Here is a 22897-nt window from a genome sequence, read left to right on the forward strand (position 1 = left end):
CACCAGAGAGAGGGGGTACTGCACTTGCACTCTGAGTGCTCGCCCATTTGTCAAACCCAAACTATTTTGGCAATGTTGACATTGCATTTTAATGTGCAAAGAGAACCAATTTCGATGATGTAAGCAGGAGGCTGAGGTAGAGGGAGAGAGCTGGGGGGAGAAGGACGTGTATGTTACCAGCCTGATTGAATGTGATGGAAGATGATGGGTAGTGCAGTTTTCTTTTCTTCTTAACAAAGTCTCAAATGTGTGTAGGCCCTTGTGCAACCCCTGTCCTTTTGACCGGGTAGAGCTGTTGCCATGTGATAGGTCCTTGAATAATTCGATTTTTAAAATGGTTTCCAGCCAATTCAATTGGGAACATTGTCAGAGACAACCGATCACGGACGGCTGCATGTCACACACGGCCAGTCTCCTGAGGCGTTTACGTCCTAGCCAATAAATGAAAACTTCCATGGCAGAGCTCGCTACTCCTAACATTTTCAAAAATATATATATAAGCATAATCTTGAAAGTTATTTCATAAGCAAGTGCATATGGCTATTATAATCTGCAGTAAAATTAAGAAACGTTCTCAAAGATCAGGTGTTGATTGTGCGGGCTGGTCGTTGGCATCAAGTCTTTACACTGTGCCATGGTGCTCGCAGTGTGCATGGCAAAAGGTAAGGGCGCTGGTGCTCGCCAGCTAATGCCACCACCCCGTTTCATTTAACCCAACATCCTAAGTGCAACCACACCCATGTCTTGCTTTTACAGGCTTCGGCTGGTTTTGGAAATTATACTGTCTAAAATGTAATGTTCTAATTTACTACCTCCCCATCCCACCCTCATAGTGTCTCTTAGAATACAGCAGAAACATTTCACACTTTCCCTGTCATCTACAACGTGCCAGCCAACAGGTTGACCTATAAAAGGAATTGACCGCTTGAAAGGCTTTGACGCAGTGACTACACAGCTTCTTACTGTAATATACAAAGTGAAGCACACAGAGTTTCCTGTCTCTTTTCTAGGACCAACTGTTGTACATTCTACAACATGCTGGACCAGGCATGGAGGGCGCCAGAATCTAAAGCACGTTGATGTTAAACTCCTCAACCTACTATACAACAGTGAAAATGAAAAGTATATATAGACAGAATTGAATAGTCCATTCACTTCAGGGCTTTTGAGCACAAAAAGAGTTGGGCATAAGAAAATTATGCTACTACAGTACAAGTATTGATAGATTATGCTTTCAAATGTAAAATAACCACAAAAAAAAACAACTTAAAAAAACAAACTTTAGATAGCATCTACATCTACTATACATAATTTAAGATGCTTTTTAATCCCCATCTCATTTAAAAAATATCTATTCATCAAATATCTATTCTACTAATTATATTACAAGAAATCCAGTCACAGGAAATAGAAAAATATCAAATATCATCAGTGATGATAAGAAAACATGACAACCTGAACAAGCAGAAATATTGCTATGGTAACCACCATTGTCCTTTGACATCAGCAAGTATCATCCCCCTGGTGCTCTTATTGGCTGTCCTGGTTCCCCCTGATGTTGCAGGGATGAATCAGCTCCACTCGGAGGAGAGAGGGATTGGGTAATTGGGGGGTTGTGTGGCAAGGAGGTGCAAGTGTGTTGTCCCTGTCAGATGGCCGTGTCCCAGAATACGGTTGTCTGTGTGGGGTAAGGGGGGGGACGAATCTTTTTGGGCCCACTGCTTTTCCCCCAGCTTGGGAGGACAGATGCACTCTCTTGCTTGCACTGACTCCGCTCCGGGTGCCTGTCCTCGTTCCTGTCCGGAGGAGGAGGAGGAGGCCTCTCCAGGGATCGCTGCAGGTGCGGGTGCTGTCTGGAGCGGATCTGCATGCAGAGGGTGCGCTTCCTCTCGATCTGGTCTAGCATAGTGTTGTCCCCACATATCCAGGGCATCTGGGGCATCTGAGGGAGAAGATTCAGTGCATTTAGTGAAGTGAATACAGCTTTAAAATCAACAAACATGAAAAGTTCCCTTGTAGGAACATTGAATATTTATGATAAAAGTAGTTTTAGTAATATTTCAGGAACGGCCTTTGAAAGTACATTTTCAGGAGCTGTTCAAGTCTAAAACAATATGTGTAAAGACCAACAGAAAAAAATCTGGTTACCTGACTGTGATGCGCCTCTGCTACTCTCCTTTGTGGAGTTCCCAATGGTGAGGGGTTGCCAGGAGCAGAAGGTGAGCGGGCATATTTCGGTGGTGCTTTCGGATCTACAAAGCAAAATCATGACATAGAATTGGTTAAATGCACTTTATTCAGCTGGATGCTTTATGTTGCTCCTTATTCTACGATTTAAAGATCAGTATCAGATTATGAATTTGAGGTCTTTACCATTTCCTGTTCTCACAGTCATTGGTGGGCTGCCGGATGATCTCCCGTGGTGAGTAGGTGTAGTGGTGGATGAATGCTGCCCTGACGTTGTGCTGCCGTTCCTCTCTTGTGCTTTTGACTGTTCCATGCTGTAGTTTGTTTTGTTTTCGCGTCGGGGCGTGCCATCCCGTCTGTATCCTTTGCTATCATACCTATACTCCATTGCAGCGGGGCTCTTGCTGTTCTTCAAATCGTAATAATGCTGATCGCTCGAGCCATTCAGACTTCTGTCTTTGCTGTCCCGCCTCACCTCAAGGCCGGTTTTGCTCAGATCTTTACTCTCCTGCTTGGGTAAAGGAGGAGGAGGGAAATCTCCTCCATTGTGACAGCTCCGCTCTCTCCCTTCGATCTTGGAGTCAGAGCTGGAGACGACTCTGTCCTTGCTGTTGCCGCCTCTGAAAGTTTCTTGTCGGGGCAGGATCTCCGGAGGCTGGTCTATTCTACCTTCGTGCCTATGCTCAAGCTCACCCCTGAGTCTCTCTTTGCTATCCTGTCGGGGTAACAAATTAGGTCGATTATCTTTGCTATCATACCGATATTCTGCTCCAGTACTAGCTCCGTTTTTGCTCTCCAGTCGGGGTAAAAGCTCAGGTGGCCTGTCTCTGCTTTCATGCTTTAAGTCCACACCGTTCCTGGCCTTCTCCCTACTATCCTGCCCTGATATGAGCTCAGGTGACTGATCTAGCAGTCTCTCTCTGCTTTCGTGTCTAGAGTCTACACCATTTCTCGCCCTGTCCTTGGTGTCTTGTCTCGGTAAGAGCTCAGGCGGCTGATCCAGCAGTCTCTCTCGGTCTTTGCTGTCCTGCCTCAGCAGAGGCTCCGCTCCATGTCCCCCGCTCCGGTCCTTGCTGTCTCTCCTTGGCATCAAGTCACCATTGCTGATCCCTCTGTCCTTGGAGTCTCTTCTTATGGAAGAGATTGGTTCTAAGGAGCTGCAGCCCTTGTCTTTGGAGTTCCGTCTGACAGGGATTGGCTCTACACTGCTGCAGCCCTGGTCCCTGTTGTCCCTGCTGTCCCTGCGAACAGGCGGTGGGGCCTCTACACTACTACAAGTTCGGTCTTTACTGTTTTTGTGGGCCAGTTGTTCTACATTGCTGCTTCCTCTGTCTCTGTCTCTGTCTTTGTCTATGTCTCTGTCTCTGTCTCGTTCTCTGTCTCTGTCTCTGTGTCTGTCTTTGTCTTTGTCTTTGTCTCTGTGTCTGTCTTTGTCTTTGTCTTTGTCCTTGTCTCTGTGTCTGTCTTTGTCTTTGTCTTTGTCTTTGTCCTTGTCCTTGTCTCTGTGTCTTTCTTTGTCTTTGTCTTTGTCTTTATCTTTGTCTTTGTCTCGCCGATGTGAAGACTCTTTGCTGTGCCGCTCCTTGGATTCTCGCTTGGACTCCTTACTGTGACGTTCCTTGCTTTCCCGCTTGGACTCACTGTGAGACTTGCTTTTGGACTCAGCTTTAAAGGAACAGGACAAAAAAAGACATTTTAATAATTCGGACATCTAAACATACTGTCTTAGTTAAAAATGCACAATAAATGTTGACTTATAGTCACATAATGTCAGTTTTTCACAATACGTTGGCAATTTGATAACACAAATTATAAATGCCATACTCCTGAAGAGAAAACACCTGTATTTGAGAAAAAAATAATGTTTTTCCTGCTACAAGATTCTGCACTACCATCAAATATACACTAGGTGTCACTCTGTGCTCACTGAGGCAGCTGCAGTGAACCACTGGCGTCAGATGAGTCAATACGTGGGCTCACACAAATTGATGTAGATCATTTATTTTCATACTAATGATAGATGAAACAAACCATCAGTGACACTCAATCATTTGATGTTTGCGTATTTTGAACTCAGTAAAAAATGTTTTGTTTATTCTGTCACATTGTTTCACTCTATTTCCCTTTGACCTTAAAACCTACGAAATATAAACATGAAGTGATCTGGATTACCAAGAAACATTTCAAACCATTAACCACTGTCATGTTTAGATTTTCTTCTTCTTTTATTCATGCGCAATTTCAATGTGTGCTTTTCTCTACAATGCACAACATTCCATCATGCGAGAGTTGCAAACACTAACAGGGAATCATAAGTGTGTCACTGATTCAAGCATAAAGATATTAAAGATCAATGCTGCACCAGAGGAAAACAATGATGTGCCTGATTGATTCCCATATACACTTTGCCTCTATATGGTTTATATATGGGCATCCACATACAGTACCCTACGCAAGCGTCCCCTGTAATGCCTACATGTGTCATCCACGGCTTTACGGTGTGTGCGGATGCATGAGTGTATGTGTGTGTGTGTGTGTGTGTGTGTGTGTGTGTGTGTGTGTGTGTGTGTGTGTGTGTGTGTGTAGTATAGCGATTAACCGGCTGGTAAGTGGGTCAGGCTAGCTGTTGCTGCCTGTATCGCCTTAGAAAGGGAGAGTGAGAGAGGAGAAAAAATGAGCCTCTATTCATTGTGTTAAGTGTTCGTGCTCATTACAGCGGGTGTGCTCGTAGCATGCTGCAACCTGTCAGTGCTTTAGCCCCGATGACACAGGTGTCAGGATGAAAAGAGAATCATTAATTTAAAAAGACCCATCACCCCAACCCACAGTGGATGTATAGAGAACATATGCGCACAATTAGCAAACCATATGAGACAAGAAGTCAAAGGGCTCATTAGTGAGACATCACTGGGAATTCCTGGCACCTGAACGCAACACTTGACTATCTAATAATCACTTAATGTCAGGTAGTAATTCTAATTCCCACAAGATTAAAAAGTGCACTGACTGATACACTACACTGAAAGACATATTGATCGGTAAAAGTCGAAATAGCAAGGAACCATTCATTTTCACAGCTTCCACATCTGCCAGCAGCCCTGGCTTCATGATTGGCCGAATCATGAGTGGAGTGTGTGCTGATTGGATGGGAAAAGAGAATCTGAAATCCTGTGATCATGGGTAGATTTGAGTTCAGAGGAGAAACTATCCCCACCAGGAGCTCACTGCTCCATCGTAGAACGACGTGCCCTGAGCTGTGATTGGCTGCAGTACCCAAGGGGAGGGAATCTGCAAATAAGAAACAGGGATTTCTCCTCCTTCCGCTGTTGCTATGTTGTAGTTGCTAAGAGCACGGAGTGGAGATGGATGGGTGGACTCTTCTTTTTTTATGTCTGCACAAAATGTACTTGAAAAGTTTCGAGCATTCAAATTTAGTTTGATATCTTAAAAAAAAGATTTCTGATGTGCAGCTCACCTCTGAAGAAAGACGTAGCATCTGAGTTTTCAGTCAACTACACATGTCAAACCTCTCTGTGCATAACTATACGGTGCATAGTTACTATGCAAATTTACTAGTGACCCAAATAATAATGCATGCCATGCTACTATATAAATCCTTCATGCATTTATGAAACACTAAGTTCCTTATTTAGTTTGGTTTAATGGTTGCAGTCTTTCTTTTTTTTTTATTAATTTCCAACAATTACATTATATTTCAAAATATTCAAGATTAATACAATTAATTTGACAATTTGTGCATCTTATTTCACAGCGATCGGTGCTCATAATGATATAAAGTTCACAAATTGCACTTTAAACATAGTATGTTTAGTTATTTGAGTGAGTTATTCGTGAGCAGATAACATTTTCCATTAGAGTTGCATTGATTATGGCACAGCCATCTGTATTTAAAAATGATGTTTACATATTTAAAATGAATGCTGCCTGATGGCTAAATGCCTTGAGTAGGTTTGAGGGACCTGCTGTCTGCTTTAGACTCTAATCCTCTCAGATTAAATCATACGATCTGTATCAGACCTGGCTTGTGGGGCCGAGATTAAATAGACGGAAGGTTGTTGAACACATCATAAACATGGTAGTATGTGCAACTTGTTACCCCAAAGCAGGGATAAATTGAAAAGTATCACTGATTAGGGAACTGAAGACTACTTATTTAATTGTTGCATTTAGACTCCGACTCTTTCTGTGTTGTGTTTGGACAGTTATTCCAACTCTCCAGTTTGTTTGTCTAGGTTTCTTTGCATATCCTCTTGAGTGCTGATAGGGTGTATGTGTCGTTGACCCTCTTAACTAACCAAGAAGATGTCTACAAATCAATAAAGATAAAACATGTGTGCCATCTTCAGGACTTTGTGATCACTAATCATGATCAACCAATGTGCTGACTTACTTTCTCCAGGCTCTTTCGACTTTCTGCCACTTGCGTTTTTCTTCAGCATGTTCCTGCCTGTGGTGAACAGGTTTGTGAGTTCGTCCAGCGGGCTGGTGGGTGTTCGTGACCGCCCTGTTGACACATTCTGCATAGAGCCATGGAGTCGACCCACACCATCCTGAGGTGGTGAACCTTTGCCGTGAGGGGTGGCAGAGGCGCTGCGAGGCAGACCTCCAGGGAATGGCATTGAGCCGTCAAACGGAGGTGTGCGCATGAGGCTCAGGGGGGTGAGACAGCGACCCATGCTGACGGGCGATGGGCAAGCAGAGTGACTGCGCTGATAGGAGGATGAGGAGGACGACTTGTAGAGGGTGCAGGGTAGAGGAGGTGCGGAGGAGCGCCCGGAGACGGTGAGAGTTGGGGTGGCGGTGAGCTCCCTGCGGATGTGTGCAGAGGCTGTCTCACCCGAGGACGTTGGGGATTTGCTGTAGGGTTGGTTGTCCATCATGGGCAATTTGGTCACATCTAGAGGGGTGAGGGGTGACTCGTCGGAGTTGGGCGAACACTGCGCTGGTGCTGGGGGGAACACCAACAGCGGAGGCCGATGGGTGAGTAAATTGGGAAAAGGTGCAGGAATGTCACAGAGGGGAATGTTTCGAGGTGTGGAGCAGCGGCTGAGAGGTTCGGGGTCATAAGGGGCAGGGGTGGGGCATGCAGAGCGGCATCCCACAGGGTCAGTGCGGTACTCCATATCATCCAGAGCAGGGTACTTCATCTCCTCGTACACAGACTCTCCCGGTTCCTCGTCCTCGCTCTTCAGCGGTTCCCGTGCTCCGACATCAATCCCGCCCATCTCTATATACACAGGTTCATCTTCACAGTCATCTGTAGGGCTCTCGTCGCTCTGCGGTGGCGAGGGGTTGCGTTCGCAGGGGGAGGTGCCGCGGTGGTGGGGTCTGTGAGTCTTGATGTAGGACTCATCGAAGGAAACGCTCAGCTGTGTGTTGGGATTCCTCTTGGGTTTGGGTGGCGGCACCCTCCGACAGTCCTCGCTGCATTCTTGAGCTGGTGACCAACAGAGTAAAAGAAAGTCTTAAAATCACCTTCACAAGCACCATGCACAAAATGATCTGTTTTCTAAATCATATGTTTAATACCCTGAACGCCATTTTTGTTTGCTGGCGTACAACATTTCTGCTGTCACAAAGCAATACTGGTTTTAACAAAAGTGTGTCATTTCTAATCAATCATTAAATGATTCAGTGGCTTTAATGTAAAGCCCATCGCTGTTCTGTGGGTCAGATGTAGGTCAACGTGTGTAGCTGAGAGCAATTTCTTGAGTCAGATATGTGGGAATAGTTGAGGCATATGCATGTTTCTAGGTCACATATACGGCAGTGGAGCAGTATGTGAGTATAGTATCTGGGTCACACACACTGTGGAGCTTCGTTCTGATAGTGGTGACGTGGCATTGCAGTGTGAATCTCTTTAGATGTGGTGCAGTGAGGCTATAGAACAATGTTCGCGTCGTAGATACTACGGTACAGTATTGCTAGTTTACTCACGGCCTATACTACCTAGTTTGTTCAGCCTATTTCTAGGTCAGGCACTGAGATGTTTGGAGTGTCCTTTTCTCTGATAGGTGGGGGGGGGGGGGATAAGTGTCGTTAAGAGTCGGACCATGTCGGAAATCTTCAAACTGCAGATTTTACACCTTTAATAATTCAGAAGCCAGATGGCCCAGGCACACGCATACTTCCCGTAACTTTGTGACTCACCACCATCACTTCGTGCATGAATGCACTTGCACACACTGACACACACACATAGCACATGCCTACACAATCGCAGAGGGAAATTAGGACGAGCATATACCACGCAGTGTCACAATTTAAGAAGACTTCCAGAAAATGGTCTCAGAAACTGAGTAGGTGTACGCCTTCCTCGTTTTTTGGGTTGCATCTGAATGTGCTGCTTTGAAGATTATGTTGCTTAAATTAGATATACGAGTATAAAAAGATTGATTCAAGTCTTTTATTTAAGTGGAAAAAATAAATTGAATTTAAAGTTAAGAAGATGATCCGCTGGGATAAACAAAAACAGCAAAAGTGGAAATTCAATCAGAAGATTTTGTGTTGTTTTGCTCTGGTATTTTGCATGTGGTGCATTTATCCATGTTGATGGTGATGCCAGTGATGCTAATTCGAGCTGAGGATGGAAGAGGTCTTTTGTTTCCACATTTCCTTTGCATTACCACTAATTAATTTGGTGTTAATAGAAGGTTTGCTTCATTCCAGATGTGCCCCTGGTATGTCTTTCGTTAGACTCATATAATACTCACACTCTTTGTGTTCAGATGTCCATGCATATGTGTATGTGCATTTCATTTGTCTTTTCTACAGTTGCCCAATACGTTACTACACTAACAGGTTTGCATGGTGGATCTGGAGATCTGTTTCAGCACTGACGATGAATCCAGCGCACCCAACATCCCACACTCCCCTTCCCTTCTCCTGCTCTCTCTCCCTACTGCTCCCTCTTCGCCCCCTCCCCCTGTAGCGGATGTGTTTACCCGCAACCCCCTCTCCCTCCCTCTCCTCCTAGGGAAAACGAATCTAGGTCAATCGCTCCTCCTGAATGAATTCTACTTTCACAGGCTCCTCCTCTTGCCGCTACAGCGCCAGCTACAGAGCATGCAACCCTCCCCTCAGCCAGGGACACCCCCACACTCTCGCAGCGATTGGCTCCGCAGCCTCAGACTTCAGCATCTCTGGAGCCCCATTGGCCCAAGCTGTTGAGTGATGCTGTGATTGGCTGGGCTGCAGGGGGTCTTGTTTCTGTGGGATGGTTGCCGTGGTGCCCAGGAAGATCTGTGTGCACATAGAGAGATCCCCACCAATCTGAGCCAGCCTGGGCGACTCCCTACACATCACGTTGGCAGCATCCAAACCGAAATGGAGTCAAAGCCTCCTGCAACCTCTGAATCTCTCTGCTCTCTGAGCCACCTGCCACAGAGACCTTTATTATAATATCAGTTTAATATTGAAGTGCTGGTAACTTTACATTCAGCATACAGACGTTTGCATTGTGCATTTGCTGCAGCAACCACTGATTCTGTGACATTTCGAGCACAATTGCCCAAGCTTGAACTTTGCATCAGAGATTCTTATACACTGAGTTGTTGTTCTGTATAAATAGCCAAATACAAACGGGAATCTGACTGAAATCGCTGCAGGGGGCATCTTCTAGATTTAGATCAATGCATCTCTAAATGTTTCCATTGGTAATCTGCCGTGTAGAAATGTAAAACTAAGTCAGATTTAATCAAGGTTACCATGTTTCTGCAATGAGAACCACTTTTTGCATTTTACAGCAAAGTCCACTCATCCATCTGCTGTGGTAAAGCTGGAGCTTCACTTGAATATACAGATCTGGTTGCTCTATAATATATCAAAGTATTTCTTTCAGCATTAAAGACAGAGACAGTGTTGGAAATCTACGAGTTAGCAGACTTGTTACGTGGATGATTCTGAATCTTCCTCTCTGTGACTAATCTGTGCGGCGAGGGGAAGAATGCGAACATCCTGTAATTTGTTTAACTGACTTTAAACTGTTTAATTACAGCTGTAGATATTTGCATCTTATATTGCACTACGATAATGCGGTTTGTTTGGGTTATTGCTACAGTGTTATTTGTGGGCAGCTGGGGCTCAAAAGGAAGAGTGGGTCGTCCACTAATCAGAAAGTCGGCAGTTTGATCCCAGTCACCCCCCAGCCCTCTCCATTCCATGTGCTGAAGTGTCCTTGGGTAATATACTGAACTTCAAACTGCCCCTGATGGCTGTGTCAGCAGTGATGTATCATAGAGATAGATAGTTAGACAAAGATGTGCAGTGTGAATGGGTGAATGGCAAAAATGTACACTAAAGTGTTTTTGGTGGTCATCAAGCACCACATAAAAACAGACCCTTTGTCACAATGCTTGACAGATTCCATGTTGTTTACTTACCCGCAGGTTAATGTGTGCACAGTGTTTAAACCATTTTTTAACCCCATTGTAGTTATGCTTTGTTATAATTTCATATCAACATGCCACAATGCCACACATATTGGAAGTAAGAGATGAATAGATGTCACGTCATCGTAGGAGACAGTGTTGAGGAGGGCACTGCAGAGAGAAGCTATATATAGCGCAGCAGTTTGGTGTGAAGTGCCACCACCACTCACCGTCACATCTCTCCCCACGGCAGGTGGACATGGGACTGTGGTCCACCGCCTCGGACGACATGCTCAGCTTGGTGGCTGGGTCCCTCCTAGGCTTGGGTGGGGGCTGCTTCCTAGAGGTCGGACTTCCCACTTCCTCCTCTCCTCCACCCCCAGTGTTCCCACCACCGACAGAGTGGAGGGACTGGGAGCGTACGGAGAAGCCCTGGCCACCGGCAAGGGCGTGCGGGTGGGGCATGGGCATGCGTTCCTGGGGGTCCGGCATGGTTATGGAGCCCATACGCAAGTGTTTGCCCTCAGTTGCTATGTCTTCACCCGTCCTACATCAGGAAAAGAGGAGAGGGAGAGAGAGAGGGCAAAGGAAGGAGAAGGAAAAAACAGAAATATGTAAAATGTGTGAATGAAAAAGGTGTTTATGATGCAAAAAGACATTTTCAGCACCATGACACTCTTCTTGAGCCCTTGTGTGTTTGTTCATGTTGGTTTTGTTCCCTGCAAGGGTCTCAAATGATGAGGATCCGAGGTTAACATTAGCAGACTTGTTAGTGCCACATGAGAACAGGGTCTCTTTCGGGGCAAGGCATTGATTTGTATTTAACCCTGCACCAACCCTGCTGACACAACCACAAGCACGGTGACACTATGGAAGTTATCCAGCCTGTACACAATCAATCCCCTCAAATGGATGATTGGCCTGAATGGAGCAGTAATGATGTGTTAATGGGGGGGTGGAGCTCTGGGTGTGTGTGCGAGCGTGTGTTTTTGCAAAGTAAATGAGCTCAAGAGAGTTTAGGGAAAATGGTTTGTACAAAACACATGATAAATTTACAATGAAGACATCCTTGATCTCTGCAGTTTATTTATTTATTCTCATATTAGAGGCACAATTAGGCTAATGTCAGAGATTTGAATGTTTAAGCTAATGGAATAATTTGCATGTGTTTTTTCACAAATCTTTTTCTTGTGTTCTGTGTGTGCACGTGTGTGTATATGTGTGTGTGTGTGTGTGAGAGAGATTGTGTGTACGTGATACCCCACGGTGTGGGACTTTGCTGACTCTGGCTCCCTCCTGGCCAGTTGCTGAGCAGAAGGTGTTTGCTGGGACGGGCTCACTGACCAGGAGGACTCAACTTTGCCTAGCAACAGGGTACCCATAGTAACCAGACACACAAGCAGCTGCCGCCACACAACAATAATAAAGTGCACGTGCACATCTCCACTGCGTTGTGTTCTGAGCTGAGATTCCTGCAGCTGCATAAACAGCCACATCGGCAATGACATTTTAAACAGTTAGGAAGAGAGCACTCGTATTTATATACAATGAAATAATATACTGTATGATATTATTAACCAATCTGCTTGGTTGATATTAATATACATTCTGTATAGAAATATGAATCTTCCATGGTTGGACTTAAATGGATTTGTGAAAAAAAGTATCTTCATCTCCAGCCACAGGTTGTACAACACAGTATAGATAAAAACTCACCCTGTCATGCATGCATACCCACATATATGTGTTGTGTTTGTGTGCATGAGAGTGTGTGGGTCACTGGACTAGTGGTGACTGGTTTATTTATAGGATGTTTGCCCAGTGATTGGCTGCAGGACGGACTAAAGGTACACTTGGACCCGTTGGAGTTGACATGTCATAGGGAAGCTCTGGTTCTCTGTGACACCAAGAAACTAAACATAACCCTAACAATATAAAAAAAATGTTGTGTTGTGTCTGTCATTGCGTGCAAAGGAAAGAAGAGGAAAGCAGTCGTTTGATATTTGCCTGCATATGTAAATATAGGTAAATTAGTGAATGTGTTTTTTTGTGTGTGTGTGTGTGTGTGGGCGGCAGGTGCATGTTCATGAATACAATTCAATTTATAAGTAAATTTGTCTGCATCTACTTTGTGTGTGTTTGTGTGTCTGTGTGAGTGACTTCTGATGAAATACAATAAAAGAAATCCAGAGTGAGACTGAGACAGCAGCAGGCAGGAAGGCCCGCCTCACTCAAACCTCACATACTGATCTGATTGGCCGATGGCTCTTCCAGCTGTCACCAGGCAGAACATATCTCCTGCAACTGAGCTCACACTTAATCTCTAACAGGTTTTTTTCCCCCTTCTTCTCTCCCCCCCCACTCTTAAATACATTTGCTATAACAAGCTCTCACTCCCTCGCAGAATCGAACAGGCCATTTGTTCTTTCCTAACCTTCCTCACACACTAATAACATTTGATTTCCCCTTGTTTTTCACGCCCTTGCAAGCACATGTGCAAGAGCACATGCTTATTTACGCACATGCAATCATGCACACATGAATCTTAACACCTTGCCTCACTGTCAGTCAGTTACTGTAAAAAGGGGTCGTCTCATTGACCTACTTGTAGGCCTCATGAAAAATCCAGTTATTTTTTAGACTCTTCCTCCAGTGACTGTGTATTAATATTTCAGTTTTGGCAACAGCTGAGAGCCAGTGAAGGGGTGGCAGGACAGTAGATGCCACTCTCCTCAGGCGTCGCCCTGTCCCATTCACCAAGTTACTGCCTGTGTCTGAATCAGACTGCCTAAAGAGAGCCAGGGACATTTTAGCTGGAAACAGTGTTTTTGTATCTTAGCTCTCTCACTAAAGCCTGAGGAATGAAGTGGAGCTCGGCTTTGATCAGGCAAGTGACACACAGTAGAAAGAAATGGACAATCGCAGAGGCAGCAGAGCTCTGTTTAAATCTCATGAACCTTTGACAAAAATGTGATAGGGTCGAAAGTGTCGCTGAATAAATCGGTTAAGAGGAGGAACATCTGCTCACATATAAACACCCGGTGGACGAGACCAAGTGAAAGTAATCATCTGATGCAAAGCTCAAACTCCCAACTGCTGCTAAAATGCCCTGCACCATGTCAAACAGACTGATAAATGAACACAAATGATTCATTTCAACATTTCTCTGAGCTTTTCCACTGTTTGTTGAGCCTGCTGCATAATCAGATGAGTTGTTTTTCCCGTTTGAGTGAATAACATATTTCTTTAAAAGATGATATATTATTCTTTTAGACAACCGGCATTCAATTGATATTTTTATCATCAATATCTCAGCAAATGTAGGATCTTGTTTAAGTGTGATGAGTGTTATTGCACTATGAAAAGGACAATAGTGTATTTTCAGAGGAAAACCAAATGTTTAATTTATTTTGGCATCTTGCCAAAGTATCAGAAAAAATCACAGAAACAATCGTAAAAGCAGATTTATGGTGAACAATGCTCTTGAAGCAAAACTCAAATCAGCGCTGTACAACTTAAAAGTGAATTACAGATAAATGTCTTATTCTACACAGTTTTTCCTGCCTTCCGTTATTTTGGTGGGAACAAAACACAGACTTCCATGATGTCACACCAAAACATAATTCGTAACCCTTGTGCAATCTACCATTATCGTCTCCAAAGACTGGGTGACTCAGTGCTCTCAAACTTGCGCCCACAACACAAGCGTACTGCGTCCACGTGCTGGCCACGTTTTGAGAGCGTGCCTCCTATTCGCTCAAGTTCCGGGATGCCACACAGTGGTGCTGCTGTTCACAGTGGCACTGCTGTAGCCGCTTTCTCATAACAAACTCAACAAGGTGCAGCAGCGCATGTGACAAAACTCTGATGAGGACGATTGTAAAAATGATATTCTCTGAAACACTTCTTCAAGATGATATGTGACAATGAACTGAACAATGAACCCCAACAAACAGGACACTTAGATGTACATGGATCACCACAGCATAGGCAGAAGTCTCATTTCGGTCCTAACACACTTTCACTGCCAACCTGCCTCCTTTTTCATTCTAAAAACTCTCCTTCTTCAAAAATGGAACAGCGTCAACCTCTATGCAAGGACAAGTCCTAAATACCTCCAGAGTGAAAAATTAATTATCCTCCTAAGATCGTGGAGTGCACCAGTCCACATTGACAAAAACCAAAATACGGCAACCCGCCATTGCCACAGAGACCCTCTGGCCGCTTGTCCCAATTCCTTACGACCTATTTGTGAAGTGAACCCGCTGACATCCTTGCATCTACAGAGCTGGATCCCATTTGTGTGATGAAGTGAGTCTTTCGAATTTAATTCATAAATCCTGTGACCAGATTAATGTGTTTTATGATATAACTTCATACATTTATTTGTCATTTGTGCTTTTGGGAGGAACTTTTACTTGCTGTCTTTTTACCTCCTTATGGCTTCCTCCTGTTTTCTCTTCTTGTCGTTTTTTTCCTGCAGGAAGGCCTTATTTCTCTCATTCCTGGTGTGGTCCAAGTTCTGAGCTACCAGGCCATTGTAGGCTCTCAGCCCACTCTCTTCAACATACTGGAAAAACCGGAGAGTTTCCTCCTCTTTGGAGCTCATCATTCTTCAAGTGTCTCCGCAGCATTCTGATGAGAGAATACAGGAAATGTTAGTTCTAAAAGAGACAAAGATATGCTATGAATGATGTGGATCAGCACAGCACCACGTTTGAGTATGTTCTGAATGCAATAAGCGTGCGGTTGTGTTAATAACTATTCTTTCATCCTTCGATTTTCAAGGTCAGCCTTGGTGCGAGGGTAACCGATGGAGCAAGATTTCATCAGCACTACAACAGTGTCACACATTGAGTTTGTGCGATGCTCCTGTTGTTTTTACAGTTTTTCTGACTGTCGCAGTGGAGTTCATGGCCTGAGGAAGGTCCGTGTCGGTGGTGAGACTTGCATCATTCCTCTGTCTGCCAGAGTAAACACTTTCCCTCGAGGGTTGCAACATCTTTTTCCATCACTCACTGTGCACAATGCACATACACACATGCTCACATGCACATACAAATTTGAATAATGTCGAAGGACTCACTATCTGGCTACAGTCACTCATTCGATTCCAGTCTTTTCATTTTGGCTGGGGATAAGTAGCAGCTGCTCATTTTTCTCAGTTGTGTTTGCACATTTGCTGGCGGAAATTACTGGCTTTAAGAGTGTCTGAGTAAAACTGGAGAGAGGCTTTCATCCTCCACAGTTGTAATGTGTCGGGCACAGATGTGAAAATACAGCCCTCCTGGGACAAACCGCACAGATGAAATGAGCAATCTTCCTCGACTGTGATGCGTGGTTTGAAAGATACCATCATCATCTTGTGTTTCAGATCTAAAAATAATCTCCCGAGTTTTTTGTGAGTTCGAGTGTTCGCCGCAGCCTTTGATTTCTGCAAAAAAAGACTTATGCAGACATCACTGTCATATACGAGAAAAACAGCCCGGATGTTGCTGCGAGGAAGAGCCTCTTTGTTGAAACATTCACATTGGCAAAATCGTCATGTGATTAAATCAGTTAAAAGAATCAACGTTTGCAGCCACTTAAGATCAAACCATAGTATGTAGCAGTTTAATTTGTGCATGCATGTATGGCATGCTCGTGCCCTACCACCCGTGCAAATGAAAGCAACACACTATGTACAATGTGCACGATCCAAATGTGAATTTGGATATGCCAGTAGTGGAAGAGAAGAAAACAGTGAATGCTTTTATGTAGGTCAGTGTTTTCAGATCAGCCTAAGACTCATGGCTGTTTACGTGTGAGAGAAGCACTGAGTGTGAGTAGGGAGGGGGAGGGGGCTTGTGATAGCTGTATGTATGTTTGTGTGTGTGTATGTGTGTGTGGGCAGGCAAGGGCAGCGAGGGGAGGGCTTGGAGGGCAGCCAGATGGAGATTGCAGGGCATGAGAGAGCGGCCATTGTCTGGTCATCCTCGGCATCCCTCTACCTCATGTCTGGCTATCAATAGGTCCAGCATGGGACTGAGGTCAGCGGGTTTATCTGCCAGTTCCACTCACCACGACGCATCCTCAACATGCCTCAGCATGGGTTTTTACAAGCATGAGGAGAGGAGTGATAAGAGCCGACAGACAGGTCCACCGTCTCAGGGAAGAGCTAAAATCAGGGCACAGAGTCCTGGTGTCATGGAGTGCTGAGATTTCCCCCCTGATTGTCAGGTCTTATCACCAATGCACAGCCACAGTCAGAGATCTGAAGCTGTACAAAGAAAATAAACCGTGGTTTCTGAGGAGAGACAAGATGCACCGGCTGGATGTGTAAAGGGTGCAGCAAAGGGAAGGCACAGTTCAAACACTGTTTGAGCGGAATTAAGCTTGCCTGCCTAATCCCTGTAAGCCTGCAGCAGCACTCTGCACTGGAATCAGCTTGTTTATGACACTGTTTTTACCAACCAAGCCTTTCACATTGGATTGTCCTCCTGTGGGTCATTGTTCTAAATCTTTTATTTCATACTCATCTCGATAAAAACCTGTCCACTCAGCAACTTAGTTTTTTTATCAAAGCTGTCTTCTTATTGCTCTTTCCCTTCACTTGATGCATTTCCATTTTGTTTATGTCTTACCTCTCCCCCTCCCCCCCTGCCCCAGTTGACATTGGCTGCAACAGTTAGAAAACAGAGGTGCACTTTGCTTTAAAAGTAAATGGCAGTGGCACAGTGATTATGTTTTCCAGGCAGCCATGTCACAGGAGAAGGGCAGCGTGGATATTCTAGAGACACAATGTCAAAAAGATTGCAAGGCCAATTGTCTGGTGTCAAAAATGTGTGGGCGCTTGTGCATGCACGCACACATCAGTGCAGTGTGATGGCCATGTAAAGGTTCATCTGTAATTCCAGACACACACAGAAACAACAATTGGCAGCATTGCTTTGTTATTTCTATGTTGTCTTGAGTTGAGAAAAAACAACTTTTGCATACATTTGCATTTTCATACATTTGCATGGGCATGATTCTTTGTGGGTTTGTGGGTCATTGTTGTATAGCGACAAGTGCGATGATGCATACTCACAATGGGGCTGTGTCCCTTCAGATTTGTTGACCAATGTGTCTTCTGTCTTCCCCTGATGAGTCCAGTGCACGCTAGTGAACTCTGACCTATGCTGGAGCACCAGTGCACTATTCCACTTAAATCCACAAAGACTTCCATCCATTGTATAGTCCAACTGAGTGGCTTGCTAGAAGGTGTCCCTGTGACCCAGGATGATTCTGGTGCTAGAGGGGAGCTGAGCCATTGGGTGCCCAGCCCGGTGCCCCCTCCCCTGGGAAGAAAAGGGAGATGCACCCCCTCCAGTCCAGATGCTGTCAAACTCCAAGCCAGGTGTCAGCTTCACTGCTCCACACATCTGCACATTCTGGAGACGGAAGGAAGACGCAGTGTTGCAACAGACCGCACCCGCAACTGCAAGCACGACACAAACACACACTGACACATTCACACTTCAAACTCCCCTTGCAGTTGCAGCCCTGACACTCACTGTCTCTGTAACGCTCCCGTCACAGACTGTCTTCAATATGTCCAAATGCACAAAATGTCCCACAGGTGAAAGAGATCCTCATTCGCAGCGCCCTGAAGGTTGAGACCAAGGTAGAGCGGAGTAGTGTGTTTCCAGGTATGTCGTTCCCTGCTGCCTCCCTCTGTCCCGCTCAGCCACACAGGTTGGTATAGTCAGGCTTAAGCAGATGACACCGGGCTTCCCAACTATAGATCACAACAAGAAGAACACGCCCACTGCCGACTGTAGCCACCTTCCACTACAGCTATTCTCTCTTGCCGTGCGCCTCTCAACTCATCTTCCCAAACACTCAGAGCCGAGTTTCTTGCTCCAGGTAGTCATTTCATGTTTCTGTCTTGTGTGTCTCTCCTGTGCCTTCTCCTCGCAGGCTGCACTGTTACTGGAGCCTGAGCGTGTTTTTCTGCTTTCAGCACCACGGAGAGCTCACTCTGTCAGAGGGTAGGGGGGTAGGGGGAGGGGGAGGTGGGTGGGCACACACAGAGGGGGACAAGTGGAGAGATGGGGGGGGGGGGGGGGGGGGGGGAGTGGGAGGAGTCACCGGGTTGCCAGGGTGTGACCTCATTAGACACAACCTCCTCTTCACCCAGCAACGACTGTGCTCCCCCTCAATGACGGCCAACCCCCCCACACCCCCCTCTTCCCTCACAGCACGTAAACAAGACCACGACACAACAACACTTGCCAGTGGGTGCACCGTGTGTCTCTCTGGTGCATTCATTACATGTACAGTTGCCAAAACAAAAGCAGAGCAAAAACAAAGGGGGTGCGTGACGAGCATGAGAGCAAAACACACAGAAAAAGGGGAAAAAACTGCATTCTGCAATATCCAACGCACATTGAAGTGCAGATGCCAGATTAAAATATGTTTGCATATAGACAAACAAAGCTTGCAATCCAGAACAGAGATTTTGCTCCCAGTGGTCACAAAGATGAACAGAATGAAAGCAGGGACAGAGTTGAGTGTGAGTTGTGTGTTCGTCGGGGGGGGGGGGGGGGGGGCTACTGCGGCGGCGGTGTACGTCTTCCTGACTGTCTGGGGGATGAGTATTGGTTTCAGTAGTGCTGCCGGTTGTTTATGCGGTGGGACTGCTGGGTACGTGGTGCAGAAGCAGGGGTTGAGGTAGGGTGAGCGGTGCGGGTAGGATGGCAGGGCTGGGGTTTGCGAGGCATGGATTAACACCGCCGACACAAAAGGATTAGGGAGCAGAGATCTGTTGTTTTCATCAACCCTTCCCTCCATTTCTCTTAACCCCCCACCCCCCCTTTACGGCTCTGTCTCGCACTTTGCTCTGGGAAGTATGACGCTGGGGGTGGGAGGTCGCACTCTGGGGCTCCACGATCAGTTTTCACAAACATGTGGTGGTTAGCTCAGAGGACAGGTTGGGATAATGGTGTTGTTAAAAATAAGGCAAGGGGAGGGGGAAGCCAAAAAGAGCAGCAGCACACTGGTGAGTTCAGCAGGCGAGGGAGGAACAACTGTGACTGCGTTTGATTATCAAAAGAGGAAAGAAAAAGGTAAAACTCCTCTCACAACAACATGCCACATGCCACAAATAGACCACTGCTATGATCTCACTGTGGTGAAATGCTCTGTCAAAAGGTAGTCACCCCCATTTGTCTGCCTATTGTGACGGACGTGGTCGAGTGGTCATGCACAAAGCAAGTCATTCCATCCAGACCCAATGCAGCGCATGCACACACAACAAACATGCCCATGCACACAAAGACGCCGCCCTGACCTCAGCGCACGGCCCATGTGTGGGACCTCAAAGGAAGTTTTTAAGTCCCATCAGGGTTCAATGAACCCAGACACTGAGGGAATCTCAGGGGTTAATTGGGTTAAACACATGTTTTCCACCTTTGTGTGCGGCGGCACTTTGTTTTGTGAACAGCGGAGGACACTCCCTCAGGGATGGAAGGTGAAGATACAATGCCTGCAACCTCTGGAGCTCACGAACACTTGTGTGCACACAAAGATCTGCATTCACAGAGAGAGACATTTCAATTGTCGGAATACATTAGCCGAGACACAGTTTACAGTATCCAAATTACATTTTGGGCTGTTTTCTGATTTTCTTTTGTTGCATATATTTATCAAAGCTGCTTAAAAAAGACTGTTTAAATACAATACATTCAACCAGCGTGATGTCTCATCAATGATATCATATTTCAACTTCAGGGTGATAGCAACACATCGGATTTATTCTACGTCTCCCTTATCTCCCTAAATCATTTACGAACAAGCCAATAACATGTGATAAGCCAATCAGTCCTCTCGGTTACAGTTCATGTATGTAGAGGGACATTATGACTGTTTACAAATACTAACCAATGTGCCCTGGAGCAGATGTCTGGAAGTCAGTTCAATCATGCATGTAATGATGTTGTATTGATCCACTGCTGTAACAGGCTAATGAAGAGTCTATAAAAGCCATTATACCAATCAATAAGATGCCAGTGAGCAAACAGAGTCATTATATTATAGAGCAAGGTACGGTGGCCCCAAGAGCACGACATGCTCAACTTAGGAAAACACCTGCAAATAGAGAATTTTGCGGCATATATGTCAAATACTCAAAATACAATGAAATGATTCCAGGGGAGACCAAAAAGTAATAAACACGTCTAGTACACATGTACCGTGGTTTGTGACTATATAAATGTCTTTTTCAGATCAACAGCACCACAGTAAAGAAAATAAATGTCCATCTGATTATCACTTCTGTTCTGTTGTATTTGGTTGTGTCTTGAGTATTTGGTTGTGTTGTGTTAGGGCGGTGTGGCCTAGGGGGTCGAGTGGTCATTTTCCAACAAGAAGGTTGGCGGTTCAATCCCAACTCTTCCCCATCTGCATGCCGAAGTGTCCTTGTAATGTAATATGTCACACATGTGGTTTGTCTATTTGATCATTTTCTTGATTTGTAGTGCCTTCAGCTCTTAGGGCCACTGTAGCAAGAACCTTACTTCACAATATTTGTCATGGTGTGCTTTCCTGATATCAGAGATTGGCGCCTGCACTTGGGGCCACTGTACATGGCACCTGCTTCAAATTTGGGTATGAAAGATAGCATGCAGACTCTTGTGAGCCTCAGTGGGGTGGAGTTCTCTGTTCTCCCCGTGAGTGCCATGCAGGTCATGATGAAGAAGGCACTGGCAGGACAGATACTGAGACAGTGGCACTAAAGATGTCAGACTCTCATTAAAGATGCAGCATGGCTTCCACCCCTCACATCATCAGAGAGAAATGGAGCGTAAGGTTCTAGCTCTGACCAACAATGTGCAGGCATCTGACCACTCCATGTATGCACGCATGTGCTTTAAATTTATGCAACCGTTTCCTTCACCGTGCACAATTTAGGGATGCATTTTTTTGGCACCGAAATCGTATCCACTTGTTCCCTAGTATTTAGCAGCACAGCATGAGGAAATGTTCTATTTAATCAAGCTCCTCGAGACTCATGTACAAATTCTTCCCTCTTGAGATGTCAAGCTGAGGCCCGTCTCTAATGACCACCCTTCACACTTCCTGCTGTTTTCACCAAGACAGAGAGGTGAAAATAAGAGACTGAAGATCATAATCTCTCAAACAGGCAGTTGAGGGCTCCAATCTTGGGGGTTTAACCCCATGTAAGCCCTTTAAATCCACAGTTTAGAGGGTCAGAACTGATGGGCTAAAGCTTGCAGACTGTCTGCGAACTACTTGACTCTAACACATCGTGAGGATACAGACCTTTGGGCCACCACCACGACAATGGCAGCTACAGCATCCTTCTATAGTCCTTTAGTCAAAGGGTTGGATGGGCTTAGTTGTCACCAAAGTTTTGTTCACCAGTATGAAGTTTCTGATAGTGGTGTAAATACTAGTACATATTGGGATTTCCTGTTGCTGCTGTGTTCTGTTGTGCTTGCAATGATGCCAGCGTTGACTAAAGACTTGTTGCTCCCCACAAACTTGGGATACAGGAGATTATTTCAGTTCAAACTAGAGCCTGATCTCAAAATAATATATATATATATATAGGCAGGAGACAAACACGTGTTTTTTTATCACCTCAGTTAGGCTAAAATTATGAAAATTAATCCTTATCCTTTTTATCTGCAATTGAGCTTTTTTAAACCATGTTTAATGGAGCTTCATATGAAAACTTAAACCTGAACAGACGAGCACCCAGAGTGCGACGGGGAGGACTGGGAAAACTAGGCCGAATGGCGCCATCTGCTGATCAATTCTATCCACATTTGGAGGGTGTCAGAGGATTAAAGAAACAAGCATAGTTTTTAACAACAAATTAAGCTTCACCAGAACCAACTGCATCACAAGGGTCCTCAGCTTTGGCCTATACATCTTACTGTTGAAAGTAACACAATTGCAAGGTGGAGACTGTGTTAAATGAATATGATCCTTAGCATAATGCATGAACAATGCCTGAACAACGACTGAGACCATGCTGCTGCATTTATGATAGCTAAAGTGTTAAATATGGGAAAACTATTGGAAATGAGCTTGGTGTCTGTAGAAACAGAAATATGTTTATTTTATAGCTACTGAAAAGGTGATTAAAAAGCTCTATGACTTTACATTTACCTTTGCAAACACACAAACACAGCAAATATGGTGATGGAGCTGCAAGTCAATGACAACTGCAGACATAGACAAGGGCATGGAATCAAACAAACACTGCATTAGTTTGATACTACGGTGGCTGAGAGAGCTAAACACACTACAAATAGAAAGAAGAACACATG

General features: G+C 45.0%; 1 protein-coding gene across 1 annotated transcript; it reads right to left on the reverse strand.

The window, feature by feature from the left end:
* Positions 1-1648: 1648 nt before the first annotated feature.
* On the reverse strand, positions 1649-17830 carry nyap2b (neuronal tyrosine-phosphorylated phosphoinositide-3-kinase adaptor 2b). Its single transcript, XM_053437976.1, has 8 exons — positions 17647-17830; positions 15011-15212; positions 10808-11124; positions 6591-7645; positions 3736-3847; positions 2374-3480; positions 2149-2252; positions 1649-1942 (listed from the first exon to the last, which is right to left on the reverse strand). The coding sequence occupies exons 2-8, from the start codon at positions 15187-15189 to the stop codon at positions 1649-1651; spliced, it is 3168 nt and encodes a 1055-aa protein (XP_053293951.1). The 5' UTR covers positions 15190-15212; positions 17647-17830.
* Positions 17831-22897: the final 5067 nt, after the last annotated feature.

This window comes from Pleuronectes platessa, chromosome 13 (assembly GCF_947347685.1).
Source record: "Pleuronectes platessa chromosome 13, fPlePla1.1, whole genome shotgun sequence".
Lineage (NCBI taxonomy): Eukaryota > Metazoa > Chordata > Actinopteri > Pleuronectiformes > Pleuronectidae > Pleuronectes > Pleuronectes platessa.